This window comes from Bemisia tabaci, chromosome 1 (genome assembly GCF_918797505.1).
Source record: "Bemisia tabaci chromosome 1, PGI_BMITA_v3".
In the NCBI taxonomy this organism is placed as follows: Eukaryota; Metazoa; Arthropoda; class Insecta; order Hemiptera; family Aleyrodidae; genus Bemisia; species Bemisia tabaci.
This window is the reverse complement of record NC_092793.1, coordinates 88,556,457-88,581,578: the sequence shown is the minus strand read 5'-3', so window position 1 is coordinate 88,581,578 and position 25,122 is coordinate 88,556,457. Positions and strand designations below refer to the sequence as shown.

At 39.1% G+C, this 25,122-nt stretch overlaps 1 protein-coding gene across 1 annotated transcript in view; it reads right to left on the bottom strand.

Moving 5' to 3' along the window:
• Dhc36C (Dynein heavy chain at 36C) overlaps positions 1-25,122 on the bottom strand; it is a 542,513-nt gene that overhangs the window by 174,562 nt on the left and 342,829 nt on the right. The window contains exons 37-40 of the mRNA XM_072306421.1: positions 21,846-22,058; positions 20,747-20,919; positions 12,930-13,071; positions 1,300-1,413 (exon numbers count right to left, since the gene is read on the bottom strand). Of these exons, the coding sequence (XP_072162522.1) occupies positions 1,300-1,413; positions 12,930-13,071; positions 20,747-20,919; positions 21,846-22,058 (642 nt within the window). The remainder of the gene's footprint in view (positions 1-1,299; positions 1,414-12,929; positions 13,072-20,746; positions 20,920-21,845; positions 22,059-25,122) is intronic.

The window sequence follows — 25,122 nt, the reverse complement described above, 5'->3', positions numbered from 1 at the left end:
TGTTAAAATGTCTTACCTACCAGACTGATAAATATTAAGTAATTTATCAATAAGTACCTAGGATAAACCAGGTCAGTCCAAACCAAACCAAGTACCAAGGTTATTTCCACTAATTTGACTTTGTTCTATATTTTTGTTATATTGCTTGAATACTTAAAATTAGATTTAATTTAAAAGCTCAAAATTTGTGCCCACCCTTGTAGCAAAGGGTTCTACTCAGGAGAAGGAGCCAGCTCATTAAATTCGTCACAGTCACGGTATTTAAGCGGTAGAATGAAAGTAGAATGCTGGTAGCACTGGATCAAGAGCACAGCTGTGAAGATTAGTAGAAGATTAGCAGAAGATTAGTACCAAAGACGTCTCCTAGAGCGCGCGCACACGTATATGGAATATGTAACCTCATTGGGATATTTTTGCAACATTTTCGAAACATTTTGGCAACATCGTCGACAATGTTGCCAAAACGTTGCCGACAATGTTTTCAACAATATTTTTAGGTAGATCATTAGCACATTGCTGCAATATTTGACAATATTGTGACAATATTGCAGCAATATTTTCGAAAGTATAATAACAATGTTACTGCAATATTTTGAAAACATTTTCGTTTTGGGCGGGTAAGGTGAGCTCTTCAATAGAAAATCGGGGGACGGAGTTCATGTCTACTGGTAAAGTGACCATGTAATCGGAGGGTGAGCAGGAAAAAGCTCAGCAACAGCGTCTAGAATCTCCTCATGCGACGGTTTAGACTTGTCTTGGGAAGGCGGTCTTTTGATTTTCCTACTGACAAGCTTGTAGATTTTTCCCCAAGGGTCCTTGTCAAGCTAGTCAAACAGCTTATTCCAGGAAGAATACTTCGCCTTTCAAATGTCAACCTCCGTGTCCTTCTGAGCAGATTTAAGTTGTCCCATAATCTCCTTTCTCACCTCGCGGTCTTCACATCTGGATAGGCGTCTTCTGATGGAAATACACTTTACTCTCCCAGACTCAGTCCCCTTGTTCCACCATGGAACAGGGGAGAAACGAAAGCCGGTTTCTTGCTAAAGTTCTTGTTTCAGCATTTGGAGATAATTTCAAGACATGTGCAAGCTGTCAGAAGACTGCGGGTCAGAACAGATGATACTTGCTTTTTTGTGTCTCTAGGGAATTTTCCTATATTTTCCACAAGCTATTGGAAACAGTGGCTTTTATTGAGCATTCCAAATTGTATAGTATCTATATCGTAGATCTTATAATTGCTACTCTGTTCCGAGTCTTTTCAAATCCAAGGAAGAACCTAATTAGTGCTGTCAGTATTACCTGCGCTTCTTCCATAAGGAGGACGACGTGCGCATCTGATGCACTGGCTTTCCGAATGATGGTTTTAAGATCCTGGCACCATTCATTCTTAGAATAAGTTCTTGTGATTTCTGGCTGGAAAGAAAAAAATTAATAGGTTTAAAGAGAAAATAAATACGAAAAAAATTAAAAATTTAATGAATAATAACGATAGTAATAAACCCTCCGAAGACCTGAAGTGTGAGATAATCTTGATCATCATAATGTATCTACCTTTTCACGTAATCCCAAGAAAACACAACATGGGTAACTACTCTCCAGAGAATAGTTCTCCTTAGAACGGTATTCATTAAAATACCTCCCAACATTAAAAAGTCTCACGACATTATTGAGTTTCCCCGAGACGCATGAGCTACTTCCGGCGAACATTTTCGTCTTGAAAAGACGTGGATTTGTGAATAAAAATATTATCCGTAGGGGCAGTGATGTACGTGGAGAGACTTGTCTGCAGCACGCAACTAACTGGCTGGGCAACCTCCTGGCTGACACATCTTCAGAGGCGTCCCAAGAAGTTGAATTCGGCTTGTCTGAATGTGATGAACCGACTCACGAATCCGATGATCATGAATGCTAGTCTCCAATCGCATCTTACTAGTCAAACCAAAAACTACTATCGGATAACTTGGGTATTTTTGGATTTTCAGCAGAAGATATACCCTAAGTTTTTATTTTTTTTTTTGCCAGTGAGGAAGCAATTTTTTTTTATTACCATTCCTAATTTTAGCAACAGGAATCACTCCTCATTATTTCCTAAGACATCTAAAACAACTTCGCATCTATGAAAGTATTTAATCCTGGAGTTAAAGGACAACAATCCTGCATATCATACTTTATAATAGAAAATCTCAAGAGTAACGCGTAACGCGTAACGCATGTCGCTTGAGGCACTAATCGCTTTGACACGCCGCACGACGGTTGGACCGCGAAGCGGTCCGGGGGCGGCTAACTCCCTAGTTTGGTGCGGTGGCGTTTGCGGACGTAGCGTTTGCGGACGTAGCGTTTGCGGATTCTAAGAATCCAGTGGCCTTTGCGGATTCTTATATTTTGATGGTGGCGATTGCGGAAAGGCGAAACAGGGCCGGTGGAGTTTGCGGACCAGAGAATTTCAGTGGTGGCGATTGCGGACGAAGGGGTAGGCACGTACTTAATTATACTGCCCCCACCCCTGCGCTGTATATTAAAGAAAAACAAGCAGTGAACTCCAACACAATGTGTTGATAAGGCGCGTCATTAACTCACACATATCAACCCCTTTAGTTTTCATTTACAGAGATTTCAAAATAGGCAAGTAGCACAACAAGAGAATTCATACGATCCAACACTGCGAGGTCAACGACGCACTTTGACGAGACCGTGTATTGTGAATGTAGAAAGCCATTCGAACGAGTTTAAGTTTTTTGATCTGCCCCAAGCAAAATCGGATCAGATTCTTATAGAAAAGTGCTGCGTCATAATTTAAGCGAAGAAAGGAAAAATTCTGTCGAATTCCTGAAAGAGAAAGTCGATATTAGGGTATTTTGGGGCTAAAATACCCAAATCACCGGTATTATAAATCCCGTTATATTATTGAAAAGAAATTGACTCGATATAAATGTAATTGCATTAAATATGTCTTGATTTTGTTATTTTAAACGTATTTCCATGCAAAGAAGTTCAACCATGTCCATGCTTTATTCATTCCTGAATTGAAAGTAAGCAATCTACATCCCGAAAATCTACCGATTTGCCGTAAAAAATTGCAGAAACTTGATATACCAGGTCGATGCACTCACTCGTTGAATTTACCAACCAATTTCGTGGGTGCAAATATATAAAAATCAATATGGTATAGTCATTTTGGGTGCATTTATTTTTCATGAAACAATAATAATTTCAATCCCGATAAACCATCAATTTTCCGTATAAAATCGAAAAAATCGAGATGTGTTGACTCCCTGACGTGAAAATTAGATTCTACGTGTAAAAATACTTACACATGGATATGCTGAACAGAAACCATGTGTGGACACAGTTAGGATACATAGCCCCAAAATACTTTTAAAGCGCCTTTACTTTCCAGAATCTTGACGGAATTTTTTTTTTGGCTTGAACGACTCAAGAGACACTGTAGTTAAAAAATATAAAGAATTTTCGATTTTGACAAATAAAAATGTTCGTTCAGGCACACCATGTATTGTATGGTGTATTGCGCTGGTATTCAATCCTTGCCTTCAGATAAAAATTCTTACAAGGAAGCCCCTTGCAAGAGGCGAATTTTTTGTAATTTCTCCCAATTTTTTCTCCGATATATAGTTGAATTGCTTGCCAAATTCTGAGGTCAATTATATTTAATTGATATGAGTTTGGGTTGGTAGCCAAGTGCTAGAAATAATGCAAAAAATGTTTTCAAAAAACAGTTACATTTTATTGATAACTTTATTTAAACCGAAGCTTTTCGGGGCGCCCTAACAGCCATAAACACGCTGCAATTCATGCAATGGCACATAGAGTGTTTTCCATTCCTCTTAGCCACAAACATAGACAAGAGGAAATCGGAATTATCCAGAATATTGCTAAAATTAATGGATTCCCCAAATATACCCAAGTAGCATTTTGCAACGAAAAAATTGCAATTTAAATGAAATAAAATTTCCAGATGATTTCAACTTTCTTGCAAGAAAATTGCAATTATTTTACAACATCTGACCCCCTCATTGTAAAAAAGTTGCAATTTTTTTTTGCAAAGAAATTTCAATATTGACGACCTTTAAATTTCAACCCCTAAATTTTCCTGGGAAATTATAATAATTCGAACCCATGCTTACCTAATGTCCTACGACGTTTAGCAGCATAAAATACCGGACGCCCTTGAGTGGGCTTGAACCCGACCCGCGAATGTCATAGCCGAGCACTCCTCCACTGAGCTACAGGGAGCTGATGATGAGCTGGGTTGAAATCACGCCTGTTGAGGCTGTTATCGCATGCATTGCGTCAGTGCGTGGCTCAACATTCATCATAGATTTGATTAACGCCGTTTTTCTCAGGCTTCTTTCTTTTGCCTATTATTTATTTTTTTTGTCTGATTTTTTTTTTCGATATCACGTAATAGGTATTCACACTAAATTTACACCGGTGTAAATTACACCACATACTAACTTGAGAACTTAAAAATATTTTCAAAAAATATTTTTAAAATATTTTCAAAACTTTCTTAAGGAATATTTTTAACATGCATGTTTACAGGCAATATTTTTGAATTATTTTAAAAATATTTTTTGTAAACATTTTCAAAATATTCCTTTAAAATGTTTTAAAAATATTTTGAAAATATTTTAATTTCAATATTGCCATGAAAATATTTTGATAAAGGTGACAATATTTTCAAAATATGTTGGGTTATATGGGTTAGGTGAGACATTTAAGTCGAAAAAACTTTAAAACAACTAGAGAATTGGATGCCAGGCACATGGCGTGAATTTGTTACAACATGATTGCACCGAAATTGCAGTCTTTATAGTGCCTTGAAAAAGAAGGTTAGGCAACAAGCATAATCTACATTTCTTGCAAACTTATTGCAATAAAATTGCAACTTTTTAAGCGCCTTCAAATGAACGTATAGGCAACAAGCAAAAATTGCAATCAACTCACAATCCATTGCAATGAAATTGCAATCCATGCTACTTGGGTATTGTCAACAAAATTTTAAGGAGACATAAAAAACAGAACTCTGATGCCAACAGCAATGAGGCTAAAAAACCCAAAAATAATGACAAATATGTAAAAATTGATTATTTTGGCCCTGTTAGCTCAAAAATTAGCAATTGTTTCAAAAAAACTGAGTACAGAACAGCTTTTAAGACTAATAACAGCGTACTAGACAATATAAGGAAGGTCACCGACAAAATCAAAAAAGGTACGTAAAAGCAATAGTGATAATAGTAAGAAAATAACTGGCGTTTACCGTTTAGATTGTAATTCATGCAAGAAAATATATATTGGAAAAACTGAGCGCTCAATCAACTGTAGAGTTAATGAACACTTGACACTTCCATCCTCGAACGTTTTTAAGCACATCAAAACAGAGAATCATCAAATAAAAGAAATTAAAATTCTACACAAAAACAGGGACATAAAAATGCTTAGCGTCCTAGAAAAATATGAAATAACTAAGGCTGTAAAAAGAGGGGAAGAATTATTAAATGTACAAAAAGAAGTAGACCTGGCAACTAATCCCCTGTACCTAAAATGTGCTGCTATCTCTGATGAGAAACAGATACTAAACATACATTGACATTGTTTTGATTAGTAAGACTGACCTAATAGCTTGTTATCACTTGTTACCTAGTTTGAAATTTAAAGTATGGCAGCGGCCTTTGTGATATTGATTTTGTTGTTACCCTGACGATGAGGCGTCCGCCCCGAAAAGCTTCGGTTTAAATAAAGTTATCAATAAAATGTAGGTGTTTTCTTAAAACATTTTTTGCATTATTTCTAGCACTCGGCTACCAACCCAAACTCATATACATATATAAAGTGCTACCACCTCCACACATTATATTACAAATGTTCAACGATTTTGATATATTTAATTGTAATTTATAAATTTCTTTTTTCCCCTTCATTTTATTTTTTGTTTGGAGAAGTTTCGTTGATTTCTTCGGATTTCGAATACTGTAACTTCTCTTCTATTCGGCCGATTTTTATGAATGAGACCTCTTTCAATTCGTCTTTGAACGGAGAGTAAGGAAAAAATTGCTAAGTGCTCGCGAAACCATTTTTTCGAAAATTTGATGGATCCCAGCGTGACGGTGAAATGGGTAATCGAGTGAAAGTAATTAGGTCTGACTGTGACGAGGACCGCGAGGGTCGCCTTTTGTTCTTCAGCTGGGAAGCGACGCGGCGAACCGAGCCAGGACCGGGACACTACCTGGGTTTTGTGCCTGCCTGTGCACTGTTTTGGCCTGATAGGGGAGTGAATTTCTGTATGGGCCACGGTTAGCAAATGGTCTAATGAGTCTCGAGGCTCATCACAGATTGCACTTACCACTATCCTGCTGGCCCCGGCTCGGCTATCAGAGCAATTGGTACCAAATTTTGAAAATCATATCAGGGTTGTGGAGATCTGTCAAAGCAACGTTTTAAACAAAACGAAGAAGTGAAATTCTCATTCAACGAGTGCCGACCTGATCAGCCATCCTCGAATCTGTTCGCTTGTTTCTGCTTATATATGCATATTTTAAATCAGCGCGTCGCATTCTAAGGTTTTTTTAAAAAAAAAACAAGTAACGCAGACTCTTGGTATTCATTACACATAAACTAGAGGGCCCCAGAATGAGAAACAACTTTAAATCACAATTATTGACGGATAAATAAACTTTTTACACGCTTTGGAAAATCTCAGAAGTTTGCGGTAGTCACTTTTCGGTAAGGAACTAAGAGACTCGGTTATTGTATCGAGTGGGGGGTCGAAACGATCGCAAAGGCGGTATACTGCGTATACGCGCCAAAATTACCGGAGAGGCTCTGGGTTCCTTTCCGTGGATGAAAAATAATATTAGTATTAAACATTAGTATTATATTAGCATAAAAACATATGAGCAGTGAACATGCAGTAAATTTTTAAAACATGCATATCAGAAATCAAGAACTTATAAATATTTTTCTTCCAATTTTTCATAGAATTTTTTTCGCACTTTAATAAACATTACCTGAAAATTTCATAGAAAAATATTCATGACTTTTCTCAAAAATAAACATTGTATCGAAGGAAATTTGGCAACTCTCGAATGTTCATACGACGTTTTTCCTTAGCACGGCAGTTTGTACCTATGTACCTATGTGTTTTCATTTTTCAGATGTAATTTTTTTACTTTCAGTAATTTTGGACTAGAATTTACAACATGTTTTGAATCCTAAAAATGGACTGAAACTGACAATTTTTTAGTTTTGATTTCTGATATGCCTTTTTTAAAAATTTACCGTATGTTCACTGCTCATATGTTTTTATACTGATATAATACTAAACTTTAATACTAATATTTTTTTTTTCATCCACGAAAAGGAATCCCGAGCCTGGCGGTGTGCTTTATTCGGAAATTGAGTACTTCGGGGTAGGTTCGACACCAAGAAAATACAACTTTTCAACGGCTTGAGCGCGCACCGTGGTATGCACGCAATGTATGAAGTATCCTGCAGACTTGTATTGTATGGCGCTATGCTATGTCGTCAGCGCGCACCGTGCTGTACGCGCAATGCATGAAGTATCCTGCAGACTTGTAAGGCGCTATACTACGCGTCACGCGCACCGTGCCGTGCGCGCAATGCATGAAGTATCCTGCGGTCTTGTAAGGCGCTACTGTGCGCCGTGCGCGCCGGCCGCACTGTGTTTGATGTGATTATTCAAACTTGCGGCGTCAGCGGTTTTGAATTTATGATTTCGAAGTTTTTGGTGAGTTTGTTATTGTCATTTCAAGTGACAAAATATTACATAATACCCAGCTAATTCGCATCTCTTCAATTATATTTTTATAAATAATTTTAAAGCCTCTCCGGTAATTCTTTTCTTTAATATACAGCGCAGGGGTGGGGGCAGCATAATTAAGTGCCTACCCCTTCGTCCGCAATCGCCACCGCTGAAATTCTCTGGTCCGCAAACTCCACCGGCCCTGTTCCGCCTTTCCGCAATCGCCACCATCAAAATATAAGAATCCGCAAACGCCACTGGATTCTTAGAATCCGCAAACGCCACGTCCGCAAACGCCACCGCACCCCCTAGTTTACCTGTAATATCTCAAATAGTTCTTCAATAATTAAAGATAATGACTGGATTTTGTGAGACGCATTTCAATATGCATTTCAATTGTAAGTGCGAGCGGTTTCCAAGAAAGACTGTCGAATACATAAAAAAATTGTGCAGTAAAAATTTACCTACATACCTATCAGTCGTTTCACAAAAATCAGTCGATTTCGACTTTTTGACTCCGATCAGTTCATTCACCTTCAGGTGCGATACATTACTTTCACCACTTTCTCTACTCTTTTAACACGTGCTCAGAACCACCCCTCACCGGATGTTTGACGGTCGCCTCCCCTGGTAAAAATTGGCAGTAGGATCTGTGTTCCGAAATTCTATAAACTCACTGCCGGCTGTAAGATTTCCTATAGCTTCTACAGCCGGCCATCCAATTTCTTATGACCTTTCACAGCCGATGGCGATAAAGCTACAACCAGGCGATAAACTATATAGCCCGGCGTTATAGGAACTATAGCCCGGCTGTATTATTTTCTTCGTTTTCTACAGCCAGCTATAAGAATTCCTGAGGTATTTTGAAACGCAGCTCCTATTGCCAATTTTTACCAGGGCCAGCTCCGGTGCTTTTGCTACTGAAATTATAGAATCATAATTTCTTTTTCTTTTGGCGATTTTTGGTCCAAGAGTATAGGGTCATAATGGATCGTGCTCGAACTAGTAGATGAATAGAGCACCGTTTAAAAATGTTCTTTGGCTATAGGAGTTTCATAACACTTGATTATAAGGCCGGTGCTGAGGAGTACCTACCGCAGAACCCACCGAGCGCAACCATTGGTAAGGTTCAGATAACCCCGCAATGGGTCACTAAACCATGAACGAATTTTGACTTGCGAATTTAGTTTTCTGAAGGAAAATGACGCGTAGAACACGATGCGCACATTAAAAACGCTAACAAGTAACTCAATAACCGAGAAATGCGCAGTTCAAATCGCTCAACTTATACGCAAATTTAAAACGCCCCGGTTTCGCGCCGCGCCGAATGATGTCATCCGGCACCAATCAGAAGCGGGCACGGGTTTCCACGACTTCCGTCAAATGTCTATCTACTCTTCGTATATGAAAACAATACTAAAGTCGAAATTATATCTTTTGAATTCAAGACTTGAATCTCATTCATATGTTAGGTGTAATAAACGACCAACAATTCCACATTAAGCGAATTTTCGCGATCGAATGTCATTCATCAAACGAATTAATCAGTGCTGAGTGATGCCGATGATCGGTGATGTCAGGAGCCAATCAGAGCTCAGATTTTTTTCCTAAATGAAATTAAGAAGAAAATAAGAAAACACGAAACACTAAAACACAGAAATTGCGAAAACACCAGACTTGAATTGCCAAAACACAACAACAGATAGAGATAATAGAGATGACAGAACAAAAATTTTGGTGAGAGATGAAGTTTCTGACATCGATTGCATCAATTCAAAAATCGAATTCAAGTCCCGAGGTGAATTCGAAATTTCAAATTGATGGATTTCAACGGTCTCTGGTGAGACCAACGAAGAAGTCGAATATCATTGAAAAAAAAATGCACAATCGTCGAATATCATTCAACGGTGAATGATATTCGATCGCGAAAATTCGCTTATTGAAACACGTTTTATTTTAACAAACATCAGAGGAAAATGAGAGAAGATTGCGATATGACTACCGCAGTGCGTCAACACCGTCAGTTTCCCGCCATTCGTGTGCGTTTGAAATGTCTTGCAGTTTTTAGATTTTTCAAAAGCGGGTTTCTCCGCGATTTCGGCTCCATAAAAATGCGGAAAAATCACCACGTTACCTACTCACATTGTACTTTCAGAATATTTAATAAAATAAACAAGGTTTAGTGACCCATTGTTTGGGAGCCTGCCCGAGGCCCGACCAGTACACAGAGCAGTGTGGCACAGTCTCATGCCGTCTGAAAAGCATCGGTCTGCACCAACACGACACCAGTCTCGATAATATTCTCAATTACTTAAAGCTGAGCAGCACAGGGACCAAGACCACTTTAAAGTTCCGGACCTTTTTGAAATATTTTTGAATCACCTTTCACAGAACCTTTTGAGAATTAGGCATACCACTCTTATAAGTTGATTTCAACTTTTCAAAGGCCTGCAGAAAGTTGCACGTCCCCAGTAGGTAGAAGCGAAGAAATGGTATGACCATCAACTAATGATAGTGACACAAACGTCGGATGGGAAAATAAGGATCCTAAGGAACATGGAGGTGCCAACTGACAGAAGAGGCGGAAGCCAACAGCAGGCCGGAAAAAATAGTGAGATACCAAGATGGGTCTTGTCTTTTGATTGACATCTCTATTTCGATGGTTTGTAGTGTGATGCAGAAGGGAGAGAAGTTCTTAAAGTACAAGCCTTGAAGTAGAAGTACAACGTATGTTAAGATGTTCTCAACAGTACTCGGTTGTTGTGGGAGCAAATGGGGTGATATCAAACGCATCGGCAGGCTTCGTTAAAGGAAAAGGTAGGTACCTAGAAATATCACAATTGCAAGTATCTAGAAAAAAGCAGTATTGGGCACAATACGGAGAAAAATGCTGACTTGAGGAGGACGTGTTGTCTAAAAACTTTTTTAAATTCAAAGCCGCCAAAAAAGCCGGTGTTGCCATATTTTATTGCTTTAATTCACGAAAAACCTGGTGTTTCAGAAGTCGGAGGCAATTACTCGTCAAGCTCATTTCGCAAGTTTGAAAATCTTCATTTTTCATAAGCAGTGGCCACATTACCTACCAGGAATTTGATGCATGTTTCATCTAGTTATGTATTTATGTCTCGCTGTAGTCCAGGCAAATAAGGAAAAGAGGAAGAGTTTTCTGAAATAGACGATAATAAACATCACAAGTCTTATACTTGCGTGCCGTGATGCATTCGCCCTCCTCGAGCAGTTTTATTATGAAGCAGAAGAAAAAAGAAAAAAAAGAAAGAAAAAAAAGGAGCGGAATACTGAACGATCGCTGTTGATAAGAATGAGGGGGGGGGGTCGTCAGGGTTGGGCAGAATCAACATTGAGAACTTGTGATTTTTATTCATACATTCCATCTCCCTACTTTTTCTTCCCCTAGATCTCATGGTAAAACTAGATTAGGGCGGATGCATCATGGCATGTTAGTATTAGACTTGTGATGTTAATATTATCAACTTCAGAAAAAACATATTTGTACGGTGACTGCCAATGCATGGTCGCTCATGTCGTGTATTGCGACTATGCTGAACTTCAAAACATGTCGTAAACTTGAATAGAACTTAAAAAAGTCATAATTTCCAATTGAGGCAAAATTCTGAAGACCGATTACTGCCGTAAAAATAGGAGAGGGGGATGGTGTCAGATTAGGGTAAAATCAACATTGAAAACTCGTGATTCTGATTCATGGCTCAAATATTTTCAGACGTCAGATAGCGATCAAAGTTTGGAAGTCGTATCCTTGATCGCAAATTTCATTCCAAGAATTCGTGAGAGGTCGTCTATAGGTGCATTATTTCAGAACAATTAATACCGGTACCTACATATAATCCACTTGCATCTCTCATATATATTTATTCCATGCGCATGATCTGAAAAAATGGCGCAAAACCAGTTAAACGCGAATTTTTCTCGATTTTCACGAAAAATATGTGGCAACGCTGTGCCACAGCGGGAGATAAATACATAATTAGATTAAAAAAAATGCATACAATTCCTAGTAATGGGGCTACTGCATAAGAAAAATAAAGGTTTTTGAACTTGCGAAATGAGGTCGACGAGCAGGAACACCCTCCGAATTTTGAAGTACTAGGTTTTCCGAGAATTCAGGCAATAAAATATGGCAAAATCGGCTTTTTCGGAGGGCTCTGAATCAAAAAAGATTCGTGGAGGAAGATTTTGACCATACCTACGTCCATTTTCCCATTACGCCCATTTTCCACCAAAGGACTTTACTTCTCAAATAACATGAGTCTTCCTTTTTAAACATTTTTAAATAACGATGAAAACCAAGAAAATTTTAAAAAGTTTCCTTTTTCAACTACGGGCGCAAGATTTGACATCGACAAAAATTGGCCAAGGCGACTTTCTTCCACCCCTAATGAACATAGGTACTTGAAAGACTTTTTGCTCCTCCCATAGGATCGTTACCTATGAAACGGCGCGTCAAACGCCGAAAAATAACCCAAATCGGTCTTCAGGTCCATGTTTGGGCAAGTATTAGACCTAGAAATAGACGAAAAATGATCAAATCATCCTTCCGTAAAATACAGACCTTCAATGAGCAAAAAACCGAGGAGTTGAGGAATTTCAGGGTGGGCCCAAAAACGGTCCCTGTCAATACCCCTCCTTTAAACGTTAAAGGACTCCCCTGGTAAAAATTGGCAGTAGCATCTGTGTTCCAAAATACTAGAGACTCACAGTTGGCTGTTAAATTTCCTATATGTAGGTAGCTTCTATAGCCGGCTTTTCAATTTCTTACAGCCTTTTATAGCCGATAGCAATAAGGCTACAGCCAGGCGATAAACTTTATAGCCCGGCGATAATATTATAGCCGGGCTATATTGGATGTATAATTATTTATAGCTTTGTATACAGCCCAGCTGTATGATTTTCTTCGATTTGTACAGCCATACGATTTTCTATCGACTTATCTATAGCCAGCTATAAGAATGCATGTCGTATTTTGAAATGGAGCTCCTATTGCCGATTTTTATCAAGGTTAAGTCGAACTCATTCTTTGCTATTAGCTGCTCGGAAAAGTCCAGGCTCGGGCTATGGACAGTAAATACGATATCATGCAATGATACTAAAGGTAAATGAAACACTGTCAAACCTGGAAGAATTCATATTCTGTGATGTGAGCTGCAAGTCTGGTCAATGACTGTTTCCCGGAACCATTAACTCCAATCAATAAACCGTGACTCCTTGGCTGTTTTAGAATACGAGCAATACGTGTAAGATGCTCGACAGCATATCTGCAAACAGCAAATCACTGCGTCGTAGGTACTATAAAAATTACAGCGTTCTTTTTGAAGCAAAACTGCACGCTCAACATTTCGTAGTTTACAAGATCCAACCACTCTCATAAGGTGTGATCTAGTAAAATTCATAATTTTGGCATTCTTACAAGCAAACAAATTGTATGACAATATTTAAGGGGGTACTCTTAAATAAAAGATAAAGATATTCTGAAGTTTTTGGTGGATTCTCGGACCGGTAGAATTTGACAGGTAACGATATGTTGGCTGCTGGTAAACGGTAGAAAGAGTCTACATGAATTTTGCTCGGTCTTACATTTTAAGAGGGTTTGTTAAGAGGGTTCCTGAATTTTAAAATTGCGATGCATTTTTTGATCGATGATACTGGGAAAACAGATTACGGCACGCGAAAAATGAAGTGGAGAAGATACTGCACAAAATTTTCCTGGAGCACGTCATTTCGACGCCTCAAAGCTTTGATAGGGTTTCAGAATTCTTAAGCTCCTTCCTTGGTAGGCAATTTTTATTGCGAGGACTGTAAGAAAGCAAAGCGCGTAGCTCACCTCTGAAAGTTTTCGGGTATATGTGTAAGGGAAAAAGAAAACATATTTTGAACGGAAAAATCGATCTTGAAAGTTAAGTACGTTAACTTCTGGACACCCTGTGTATAGAGAATCAACCCTAATGATGAAGTTAACTTGCTGACTTGCTTTCCTGTTTATAAATCTTCAATATCGTTGTGATCAGTTATTCTGATAGCTCCAGCGAATAAATGAGTAAACCTATCTTTCTTCGTAATTTTCCTCTTTCTCGATTCAACAGAAAAACGTCTTTTCGTTGAAAGCAATTTCTTGAGAAGCATGTGAGTAATATGAAAAAGTAAGGTCATATTTGGAATTGGTGGGGAAAAATGGGGAGGAAAATGTCTGCAAGCACTTGACTGGAAATGTTACACCTTTTTTGTGGATGTAATATCACTTAGGAGGTCTAACATGAGAAAAAAAAGACAGACGGTGTTGTCGGATCTACGAAACTTCCCTGGTAAAAATAGGCAGTAGGATCTGTGTTCCAAAATACTGTAGACCTACAGCCAGCTGTAAGATTTCCTTTGGCTTCTATATATAGCCGGCTATATAATTCATATAGCCTGCTACAGCCGATGGCGCTAAAGCTACAGCCAGGCAATAAACTATAAATAGCCCGGCGCGGCGATAGGAACTATAGCCAGCTGTATAATTTTTTTTGCTTCGCATAGCCCGACTGTATGATTTTCTTTGCTTTCTACAGCCAGCTATACCTATGATTTTCTATCGCCTTCAATGGTCGGCTGTAAGAATTCCTATGGTATTTTGAAACACGGTTCCTATTACCAATTTTTGCTACGCTTTGCCAAATGAAATAGCGACAGAAATCCTCAGGCATGCTGTAAATGATTTCCCATGTACCTACCTTTCGTTGCTGAATGAAAGAACAACCCTGGTTCATTCTTGTTATTCACCAGTTATCTGGAAAATTGTTTTTCGCTTTCATGCAAAATACTCCTCAAAGGTAACTAGACACTGAAGATGCAGAGAAATAATAATATGTATTTCTACTCTCCCTCTATACAGGGATATCCAAAAGTCACTGACCACCCCTGTAACTTTTTTTCAAATTGAGATAGAAGTTTGAAACTTTGGCAATGTTCCTCGCTCTACAGTAGCAACTTTTTGATCCCCCCCCAAATTTTGGGGGGCGGTCCTCTCTACGGGGGGCGGGGGCTAACTTTTTTTTTTAAATGGCAACCCCTCCTTTGTGATACCTCATTCGAAAGATAATAAAAAAAGAAAATTTTTGGCGCAAACCGCAGGTCAAAATGTTGATTTTTGACAAAATGGCGGCCGGTCAAAGTTCAAAATGGCAGAAATCTGACATCTCCGTTGTTTATTGACAGATTGGCGTTAAACTCGGAATCCTCGGGATTTTCGAGACGAGAAAAACGATTCTGGCATTGGTTTTCCAGAAACGTCGGTCCTTTTCAAAATGGCGGCCTAGCGCGGGAAGTGGATATTTAGGCTGCTTATCGTTGGATTTGCATGAAACTTGGTATTCGGGGGTACTTCGGCACGAGAAGAACGAATCTTTCATTGGATATTGGAAATTCCGACAAATTTCAAAATGACGGCTGAAAAATGGCGGGACATCAGTTTTACGGCTGTTTACCGATGGATTCACATGAAATTCGATAGCCTGGTGGTTTTTGGCTGGATAAAAAGGAATCTTTCATTAGATTTTTGAAATACTTAATAATCGATATCGAATTTCATGCAAATTCATCCGTAAACAGCTGTAAAACTGATATCCCGCCATTTTTCTGCCGCCATTTTAAAAGTTGTCAGAATTTCACATGTCCAATGAAAGATTCGTTCTCCTCGTCCCGAAAGAGCCCCGAATACCAAGTTTCATGCAAATCCAACGATAAGCACTAGTGATAAGCTACAGTGATTATATCCCTTTCCCGCGCTAGGCCGCCATTTTGAAAAGTTCCAACTTTTCTGGAAAACCAATGCCGGAATCGTTTTTTTCGTTTCGAAAAACCCTAGGATTCCGAGGTTTAACGCCAATCTGTCAATAAACAAGAAAGATATCAGATTTCCGCCATTTTGAACTTTGACCGGCCGCCATTTTGTCAAAAATCAACATTTTGACCTACAGTTAAGGCCAAAAATGTTCCTTTTTTTTTATTATCTTTCGAGTGAGGGATCACAAGGAATGCCATTTGAAAAAAAAGTTAGCCCCCATCTCCTTAGGGGGGCCGTCCCCAAGATTTTGGGGGGGGCAAAAAAGTTGCTACTTACTAGACCGGGGAACATTGCCAAAGTTTCAAACTTCTATCTCAATTTGGAAAAAAGTTAGTGGCCTCTGTCCAGTAGTCAACTGGTCAGTGACATTTGGAATAACCTGTATGCCGAAAGTTCCGTCACACCAACAGAAAGTTCAGTTTGAAAAACCAAAAGTTCAGTTCAACAAACCGAAAGTTCAGTTTGACAAACAGATAGTTCAATTTGACAAACGAGTTAGACAAACAGCAAGTTCACTTTGTCAAACCAGTTTCACAAACTGAACTTTCTGTTTGTCAAACCGGTTTGTCAAACTGAACTTTCTCTATGTTGGACTGGTTTATCAAACTGAACTTTCTGCTTGTCAAACTGAACTTTCGGTTTGTTGAACTGAACTTTTGGTTTTTTAAACTGAACTTTCGGTTGGTGTGACCGAACTTCCGGCATACAGGGTTATCCAAAAGGCACTGACCACCCCTGAATTTTTTTCCCAAAATTTGATAGATAATAAAAAAAGGAACATTTTTGGCCTTAACTGTAGGTCAAAATGTTGATTTTTGACAAAATGGCGGCCGGTCAAAGTTCAAAATGGCGGAAATCTGATATCTTTCTTGTTTATTGACAGATTGGCGTTAAACCTCGGAATCCTAGGGTTTTTCGAAACGAAAAAAACGATTCCGGCATTGGTTTTCCAGAAAAGTTGGAACTTTTCAAAATGGCGGCCTAGCGCGGGAAAGGGATATAATCACTGTAGCTTATCACTAGTGCTTATCGTTGGATTTGCATGAAACTTGGTATTCGGGGCTCTTTCGGGACGAGGAGAACGAATCTTTCATTGGACATGTGAAATTCTGACAACTTTTAAAATGGCGGCAGAAAAATGGCGGGATATCAGTTTTACAGCTGTTTACGGATGAATTTGCATGAAATTCGATATCGATTATTAAGTATTTCAAAAATCTAATGAAAGATTCCTTTTTATCCAGCCAAAAACCACCAGGCTATCGAATTTCATGTGAATCCATCGGTAAACAGCCGTAAAACTGATGTCCCGCCATTTTTCAGCCGTCATTTTGAAATTTGTCGGAATTTCCAATATCCAATGAAAGATTCGTTCTTCTCGTGCCGAAGTACCCCCGAATACCAAGTTTCATGCAAATCCAACGATAAGCAGCCTAAATATCCACTTCCCGCGCTAGGCCGCCATTTTGAAAAGGACCGACGTTTCTGGAAAACCAATGCCAGAATCGTTTTTCTCGTCTCGAAAATCCCGAGGATTCCGAGTTTAACGCCAATCTGTCAATAAACAACGGAGATGTCAGATTTCTGCCATTTTGAACTTTGACCGGCCGCCATTTTGTCAAAAATCAACATTTTGACCTGCGGTTTGCGCCAAAAATTTTCTTTTTTTATTATCTTTCGAATGAGGTATCACAAAGGAGGGGTTGCCATTTGAAAAAAAAAGTTAGCCCCCGCCTCCCGTAGAGAGGACCGCCCCCCAAAATTTGGGGGGGGGATCAAAAAGTTGCTACTGTAGAGCGAGGAACATTGCCAAAGTTTCAAACTTCTATCTTAATTTGAAAAAAAGTTACAGGGATGGTCAGTGACTTTTGGATAACCCTGTTTAAAATTAACCAAGCAAACGGTATGGATGCTCATGTCATCGCCAAATATTGAAAGCGCTATACCTAATTTTCCCTTAGTCATTTATTCATAACCGTCAACTTGTTTCGTAATTTTACCTTGAAAATAATTGTAAATTGTAGCGTTTACATTAGAAGTTGAAGCTGTTTTTATCGGGATGCATTTTAACTGATTATTTTACTTTGGTTTTCCCCGATCACATTCATTTTTGAGACCTAGACGGTAGCTATTGTTGAACTCTTTTCGATTATCATTAGGTCCTTACACTAAAACTTGGATGTGCGACATCCGTAAAACAGACATATACGTAAAACCTCCACTATATGAATTGTTTGCAGATTTTGATGTGTCACGGACCTCGGTGGAATTGATGAATTTCAACAAATTAAACTGTTTGGCGGTCTTGAAACCGATTAAAGTTTCACAAGGGTAGGTCCACGATGTGGAATTTTAGGTTATAACGATTGTTATTAAAAGATGCGGGTAAATGACATAATACCACAAGATGGAATGGGTTGACCCGTTAAGGTCCTCATTCTTATTTGAGAGGGTATGATGATGTTTTCATCGAGATTAAGTTGTTTGAACACATATATAGGCAGGACATTTTGTTTGAGCACCTGTATCGACTAAGACCTGTAAAGAATGGCGATTTATTTTGACACTAATAGACCATTTGCTGTCAGATGATTTTAAAGATAACAAGATTTTTATGTATAAAAACGAGTTTTCAACATCATTGTGTGTATTAGAATTGTAAGAATTGTTAAAATTGTGTGTATTAGCATTTTGAAAATTTTTAAAATCTAGTGTATTAGAATTTGGAGATAAAAGAGAACTGCCAGTTGAAATAGAGAAATTTATCAGTTTACTAGAGGATGGTTGTAGTCCCACATTGGATGATGACAGCAGATGGTGTGTTAGTTGGCAAAAACTTAGCACAGCTACAGGAAATGTTGTTTATGAACAAGATATCATCGTCTGACGATTCAACATTCAGATTGTGAAGTTTCTTTTAGGGCAATGACGATTAAAATGATTTAGCTTACCACAATTGTCGCAAGTTCAACCATGAACAGGACATTTGTATGCATGATAATGTTGGCCACAACTGGAACATTTTTCTCCTTTGGGACGAGAGTCAAAATGACGTCTAGGACTCCGACGGCGAGAACGACTAGAACTCCGAGACAATGATGGAGACCGCGCGGTCGTATCTTGGATGAGGAGAATTTCGACGATGTCGGCTGTTTCCCGAACGTTGATAGGGAAAGACAGAGCGAGAACTGTAGCGATTTAAGCCTGCTGGAGTATAGGACCGTCTGGGTTTTGATGGTGAGCGGTACCGTCCGTACCTTGATGGAGAGTGCCGATTTGAGTTTGATGATGATGATTGCGCGTTCAAGACGTTGAATTCAGGTGTTGATTGAAGTTGCTCCACGCGATGTTTGGAGAGTTGAATTTTTTGGGCAAATTCAAATGTCTCAGCGAGCGTTGACTTGTCTTCTAGAAGTAAGCGTTCTTTGATACTTGAATCATGAAGAACACAGATGAAGAGATCTTTGTCAATGCTGTCTTGAATGTCATCAAGTTGACATGTGCGAGAAAGATTGCGAAGGTTGGTGACATAAGATTCATGTGTTTCATCTGCTTTTTGCTTTCTGCTGAACAACTTGATTCGAACAACGGTTACGTTGGGTTTTGGTGCAAAATGTTTATGAAAGAGTGCAACCATGTCAACAAATTTGGTTTTGAAGATGTCAATTTGGAAAGATTGTTAAATGGTGAAGGCATTATCAGACATGTACTTGAGCAGAAAAGCGTTTTTCCTGCGGTCAGAAGCTGTTATGAGGTCAGTGGCGACAAGGCCTAGCTCAAATTTCGCATACCCTTGTTTCCCATTTGCGGAGAGGTTTCCCTCGAATAACATTGGAGGGCATTCTATATGAAAGTTTCACATTCTGAAGCCTTTTTCAGATGGGAAATCGAAAAAAGACGGACGACGACAAGATAAAGGATTTTCGGGTTTCGGTGAAAAGGACTTGGATAGAGGTTTGGCTGAGCATTAGGCTTAGGACTTAGAGTGACATTAGAATTGAACGAATCATACTAGGACATTGGACGGACAGATATATGCACAAACAGATTTTTCGGGCGAGGACAGAGCGGATTGACAGGACTTACATTGGGTTGGGACATGACTGGACTAGATGAGGCATGCGGCGACCGGTGACGGCTAGGCTCTTGCAACCTCGTGACACGCGACTCGAACCGGACATGATTTGGCGACTAACAGATCACGGAAACGCGAGCTTCAGGTCGCCACATGAAGAGAAACAAACAAACAAACTGGAAATGATAAAGACACACACTTGACACCATGTTAAAAGTGAGAAATGAAGAACTAGTAATGGAGTTACGGTATGGACGCCATTATGTCTCTATTCAATGTGCCGCTAAGACATCTGCCCCGGCAGCTGGGCTTACATGTAGTGTTGCCAAGTTCTGACCCTGACAAAAGTGGGGTGGTAACACTGATAGCCCCTCCGATCCTATTCAAAGTTGTGCGCACGCAGCAACACCGAGCGGGCAACACGATGACGCAACTCTGAAAACCAGGCGAAAACCAATGATAAGAATAACGGAAACGCGGTCCTGGTGCTGCTACCTCCAAATGTTTTTACTAAGTTTTTTAATATTAGTATTTTACCATGTAATGACCGTTTTCCGGATGTCGCACATCCAAGTTTTAGTGTAGTGACCTGACGATGATCGATACGAGTTTAACAATAGCTACCGTCTAAGTCTCAAAAATGAACGTGATCGAGGAAAACCAAGGTAAAATAATCGCAGTTAAAATGCATCCCGATAAAAACAGCTTCATCTTCAAATGAAAACGCTACAGTTTACAATTATTTTCAAGGTAAAATTACGGAACAAGTTGACGATTATGAATAAAAGACTGTAGAGAAAATTTACAAGTTAAAATTCCCACCAAGATTTTACCATTTTTAAGGCAAAATTAAACGACATGTTGACGGTTATGAACAAAAGAATGACACGAATGAACCTGCGCAATTTAATTGACCTTCGCAATTAAATAACCTTCTACCGAGGAAACTTTCAAGGGAATGTCAGCCGGGAACTTACTAATAGGTATTACATTTCTTTAGTTATTTAACTTGAGTTAAGGACCTTTTCGTACTTACTTGAACATCACTAAATTCAAAGGCTTCTTGCTCATATTGTTATATTCAGTCAAATAACCTTCAATGATACCCTGTAAAGTATCAATATCTTCTACCTCCAAGTAGTGCCGCATATCAGCTTTAGGGTTTGTGAAGTCACAGTAAATTAAATTTCGCAACTCATATTCTGTTATCTGAAATTTTTAAAACGACTAATAAGTGACCAACAATATTAAATTATTTCCTTAAGGATAATTTCACAATAACAGAATAGCCATACCGCCATGGATTATGAGCAAAATCGGCAGGGCACGTAATTGAGAACATAGGTTATGTATTGAAAAAAATGATGACACCGAACTTGTTCATGCAAAAAAAAACTTGAAAAATTACAGTCATATTTGAAAATATGAGACTTTGCGGATCGAAAATGTCTGGTCGGTTCCGCATCGCCACGACCTTAAAGACAAAGAATGATGTTCGGCAATGCATTTGTTGTGATCGTGAATTCTCCGGCAATCGTATTTTCCGGAAGGGTTTACAATGCTCACGAAAATTGCAATATTGAACTAAAATTTGGTTTTTACGCGAGAATAGTCATTAGAGACACGTGTCGCACATTTGGCAACACAACTTGAATGTTATAGCATTTAGTGCAATGTTCTTATCGTTAGCCAAGAGTTTCAAAACTTTCATAAATTTTTTTGGTGAAGTCTATTTCGGCAAACTGTTAAGGTAAATCGTATTTATTTACAAGATAGGTAAACTTTATTTCTGAGGAAAACCAGTGATTTGGACGTGTGGAGCACTAATTCTTCAGTCCTCCAAATCCATAAGTTAGCATAATTAAACTTAAAGAATCTCCTCAAAGTTTAAAAAACTTTTAAGACTGCACTTATCCTAAATCATTGCTCAGGAATTGCCAAGATTCGTATTTCCTGTCATCTTCAACACCTCTTCCTACTTTCATATCATTCCCTATCAAATACATGCTACCTCTCCAACACTACTGCATGCAGGTCTTTTTTTTTTCAAAAATTTTAGTGTAAAAGTGACTCGTCCACTTAACGCTATCCCAGTCGGTATGGAAAGTGATGAGGTCAGATAGATTTGAACTAACATTGATTGGTTCACTTTCAGCAAGATGAGAGCACATTTCATTGAGGTCCTGTTTCAAATTTTCATGGCACACTAGATGCAAGGTGCGAACGAGCCAGATGCAGTCTTCCTCACTGACGAGACGGTCGTAATAGACGCGCATCACTTCATGCACCCACAGTCTCTTCATTGCAGAAAGATCCTCAACTGCCTCCGGAACCGAAAGGAGAACACCCTAGATGAAAAATTATGCATATCCACCATCTTAACAAACCTCCTGAAATACTTAGGGATGCAATTACTATGTCTGATTTCAAAGGGGGAATCATTGGGCCTTGTCTCGACGGCGCAACCGTTGCGGGAATTTGGTGCAACTGTTGACGGAAGATGTTCCAAAAATTTTTTATAGATAAGTAAAACTTTCAAGGTCGAATACCGAATATCGAACAGTTGTTTACCTTCATGTTCTGGATTGAAAAACGCCGGTTACGGTGATAGGTACGTGAGTTTTCAGGTGTTTAATTTCTGAGTGTTCAATATTTAGAAATAGTTAAGCTATTTTATATTTTCCTTACTAGGGTATCACTACAGCAGGACAACACAATTTTTTCGAATAGGTATTTCTTTTAACTTGTATGAGTGTCATGTTATTACTTTCTCGCTCCCCTCGTGCGTAGAGGAAGTAGTGTCATCGACCAAGAGGAGAGAGAGAGAGAGAGAGAAAAGTTGAAATTTCATCATTTCTAGACGTTTTAAGATCCCTGGAGTCAAAATAACTATACTTGAAAAAATGGGTGTCCGTCCGTCAGGCGTCCCCCAAATTTGTGTACACAGCCATATCTCAGAATGTATCTGTTTAATTTCATTCAAAATTTGCATGGTAGACCATATCTATGGTCTCCTTATGCACGTCAAGTGATGACGAGTGTGACCTATGGAAAAGGTATAAAAACACCCAAAATTATAGATCTCTCGACGTTACCTCACCTTAATATTCCAATGCAAACTGCCTGAGCTGAACACTCACCCCCCTCAGTTTCGTATTGATACTCACTGGAGCTCCTAATTTTTGACTCTCATTGAAAATTTTGGAACTTTTGGCTTTGTTTGCAAAATAGTGTGGACCTAGCACACAGCAGGAATATTAAGGTGAGGTAACGTCGAGAGATCTATAATTTTGGGTGTTTTTATACCTTTACCATAGATCACACTCGTCATGTGAACCCACCTAAAAATTTTGGAACTTTTCGGCTTTGTTTACAAAATTGTGTGGACCTAGCACTATTTTGCCACCTTTTTACGCAGTTCGGGTTTCGTTTTTAGGGTTTTTTCTCTTTTTTTCGGGATTCTAAGGAAAATGGTCGAGAAGATCACATTTTAAGGGCGGAGCTAATAAACTGCTGCTTCACAAGATCATGTCAAAGTTTAGGAACTATTGACATATGTTTCCTAGTAGTAAATTTTACGCTCTTTTCAATGAGCATAACAGTTTTTTTCTTAGATTATTGTGCCTGGAGGTATGAAGCAAAGTTTCTCCTAAAGTCAGCAAAAATGCGCCTTTTTTTAAGCTAATTTTTGAAGAAAACGTTAATTTCACGACCGAAAAATTAAGCTAGAACAAACAAAGGAGGATAATTTCGGTAGGAAATTGTATGCTCTTTCCGCTGGTTTTTTTTTGTTTTTTTTCTTGAGATGAACCGTTGAGGAGATATTTGCAAAAATCTAATCGTGGGTTTTCTCAATTTTGAAAAATTCAAAATGACGGCGCCCTGAGGACCTGCAAATTTTCCTGAAGTTAATATGACCATTTTCGGGCTTCTTTATCACCTAGGAATCGAAAAAAATTGGTTTGGTTCGAAGGACAGAACCCATGTTGACCAGTGTAATAGAGTGATGTGCAGATTGCCTACACTCTCCCCTGAAGGAGCTATCATTGTTGGAACTAGTTGCAATTAAGTTGAAACATGTTTCAACTTCAAAGTATTGCTGGTTGTCTATCTTAAAATTTTAAACAACTTTGGTGCAGCAATTTTGCAATGTCAGCAGGTTGCAACTTTGTCCTCCTATCGGATTGTATTGCCGAAAATCGGCACTTATCGACCAAAAGTTGAAGGTTCGAAGGACAAACCAAAACCCGAAATTTGTTAAGCTGTGTTATTAGCAAGAATCAATCGATTCTGTTGCAAGTTGTTGCAACCTCTGCTACTTGGGTTATTAGGTACTTACAAACTATGATCATCCAAGCTGACACTAGAGCTAACACTTGGATCTCTATTGGAAGCTAATATGTATTTTGATCATGAGCTCAAGCATCCCGGCAGATTCCATCTTTCGCGGCTCCTTTTTGAGAGGTACTGAACACAAATGTGATAATACTGCAGAACATGATTGTACTCACACAGAGTACACACATGATTTTACAGAGATTCATTGAGTACAGTGATTACACGAAGCATGAAGCAACTATTTTGCATTTTTGTTTACAAAATTACCACACAAGGGAGATGTGAAAAGTAAGATTGGTGGTAAGTCGAGACAAATAAAGAATGGTGGTCGCAATTTGCACCCTCTTGACGTCACACGTTATCGGGTACGTTTTGGGTACATCCTGATTGCATGGCAAAGATGTACCCTCTGCGCGTCACAGCGTTTAAAATGGCGGCTCAACTCGAAATGCGACCGCAGCTTTTCTTCATCCGCCTTGGTGAAAAATTAGTGAGGCTGCGAGAGTCTAGCGCGGCGCCGCGTTCCTGGCGGATGGGTGGTGAATCATTTCAAGCGGGTAGAAGTCCCAGGCGGAGAACCTCGTATGTTGCTAATTTCGTCGCTCTTGCCACATGTCTTCGGTGGCCGAAGAATCAAGACACACGCCTGCACCCCGACAGCTGACAGGTGCGCGAGTCCCTATGAATCACCTAAAATTTTACTCGCTCAATAGACCCCGCATTATGATTCTTCGTCCAAATAAGTCACCAAACTCATTTCTTTATTTTCATGTAAATTTCATTTTGAAAATATTTGTGGCGATGATAAATAGGTCAGTACCTAGTTCAATTAACGATTTCATGTTACAGCTGTGCCTTCATGTTAACTTTGCGACCTATTACAAGGCCGGTGCGGAGCGTCGACTCGAGCGAGAAAGTTTATGTGCGGTCTCTGCACCACACCGCGGAGAGGAAGGAGGCAAATCCCCCCCCCCCCCCCCGACATATGCTGGTGCGCAGCGTCGGTAACTGGCCGAGGACCAATTTTCTTTTTTGTCATGATAATAGGTCAAAATTTCACAAATATCCACTTCC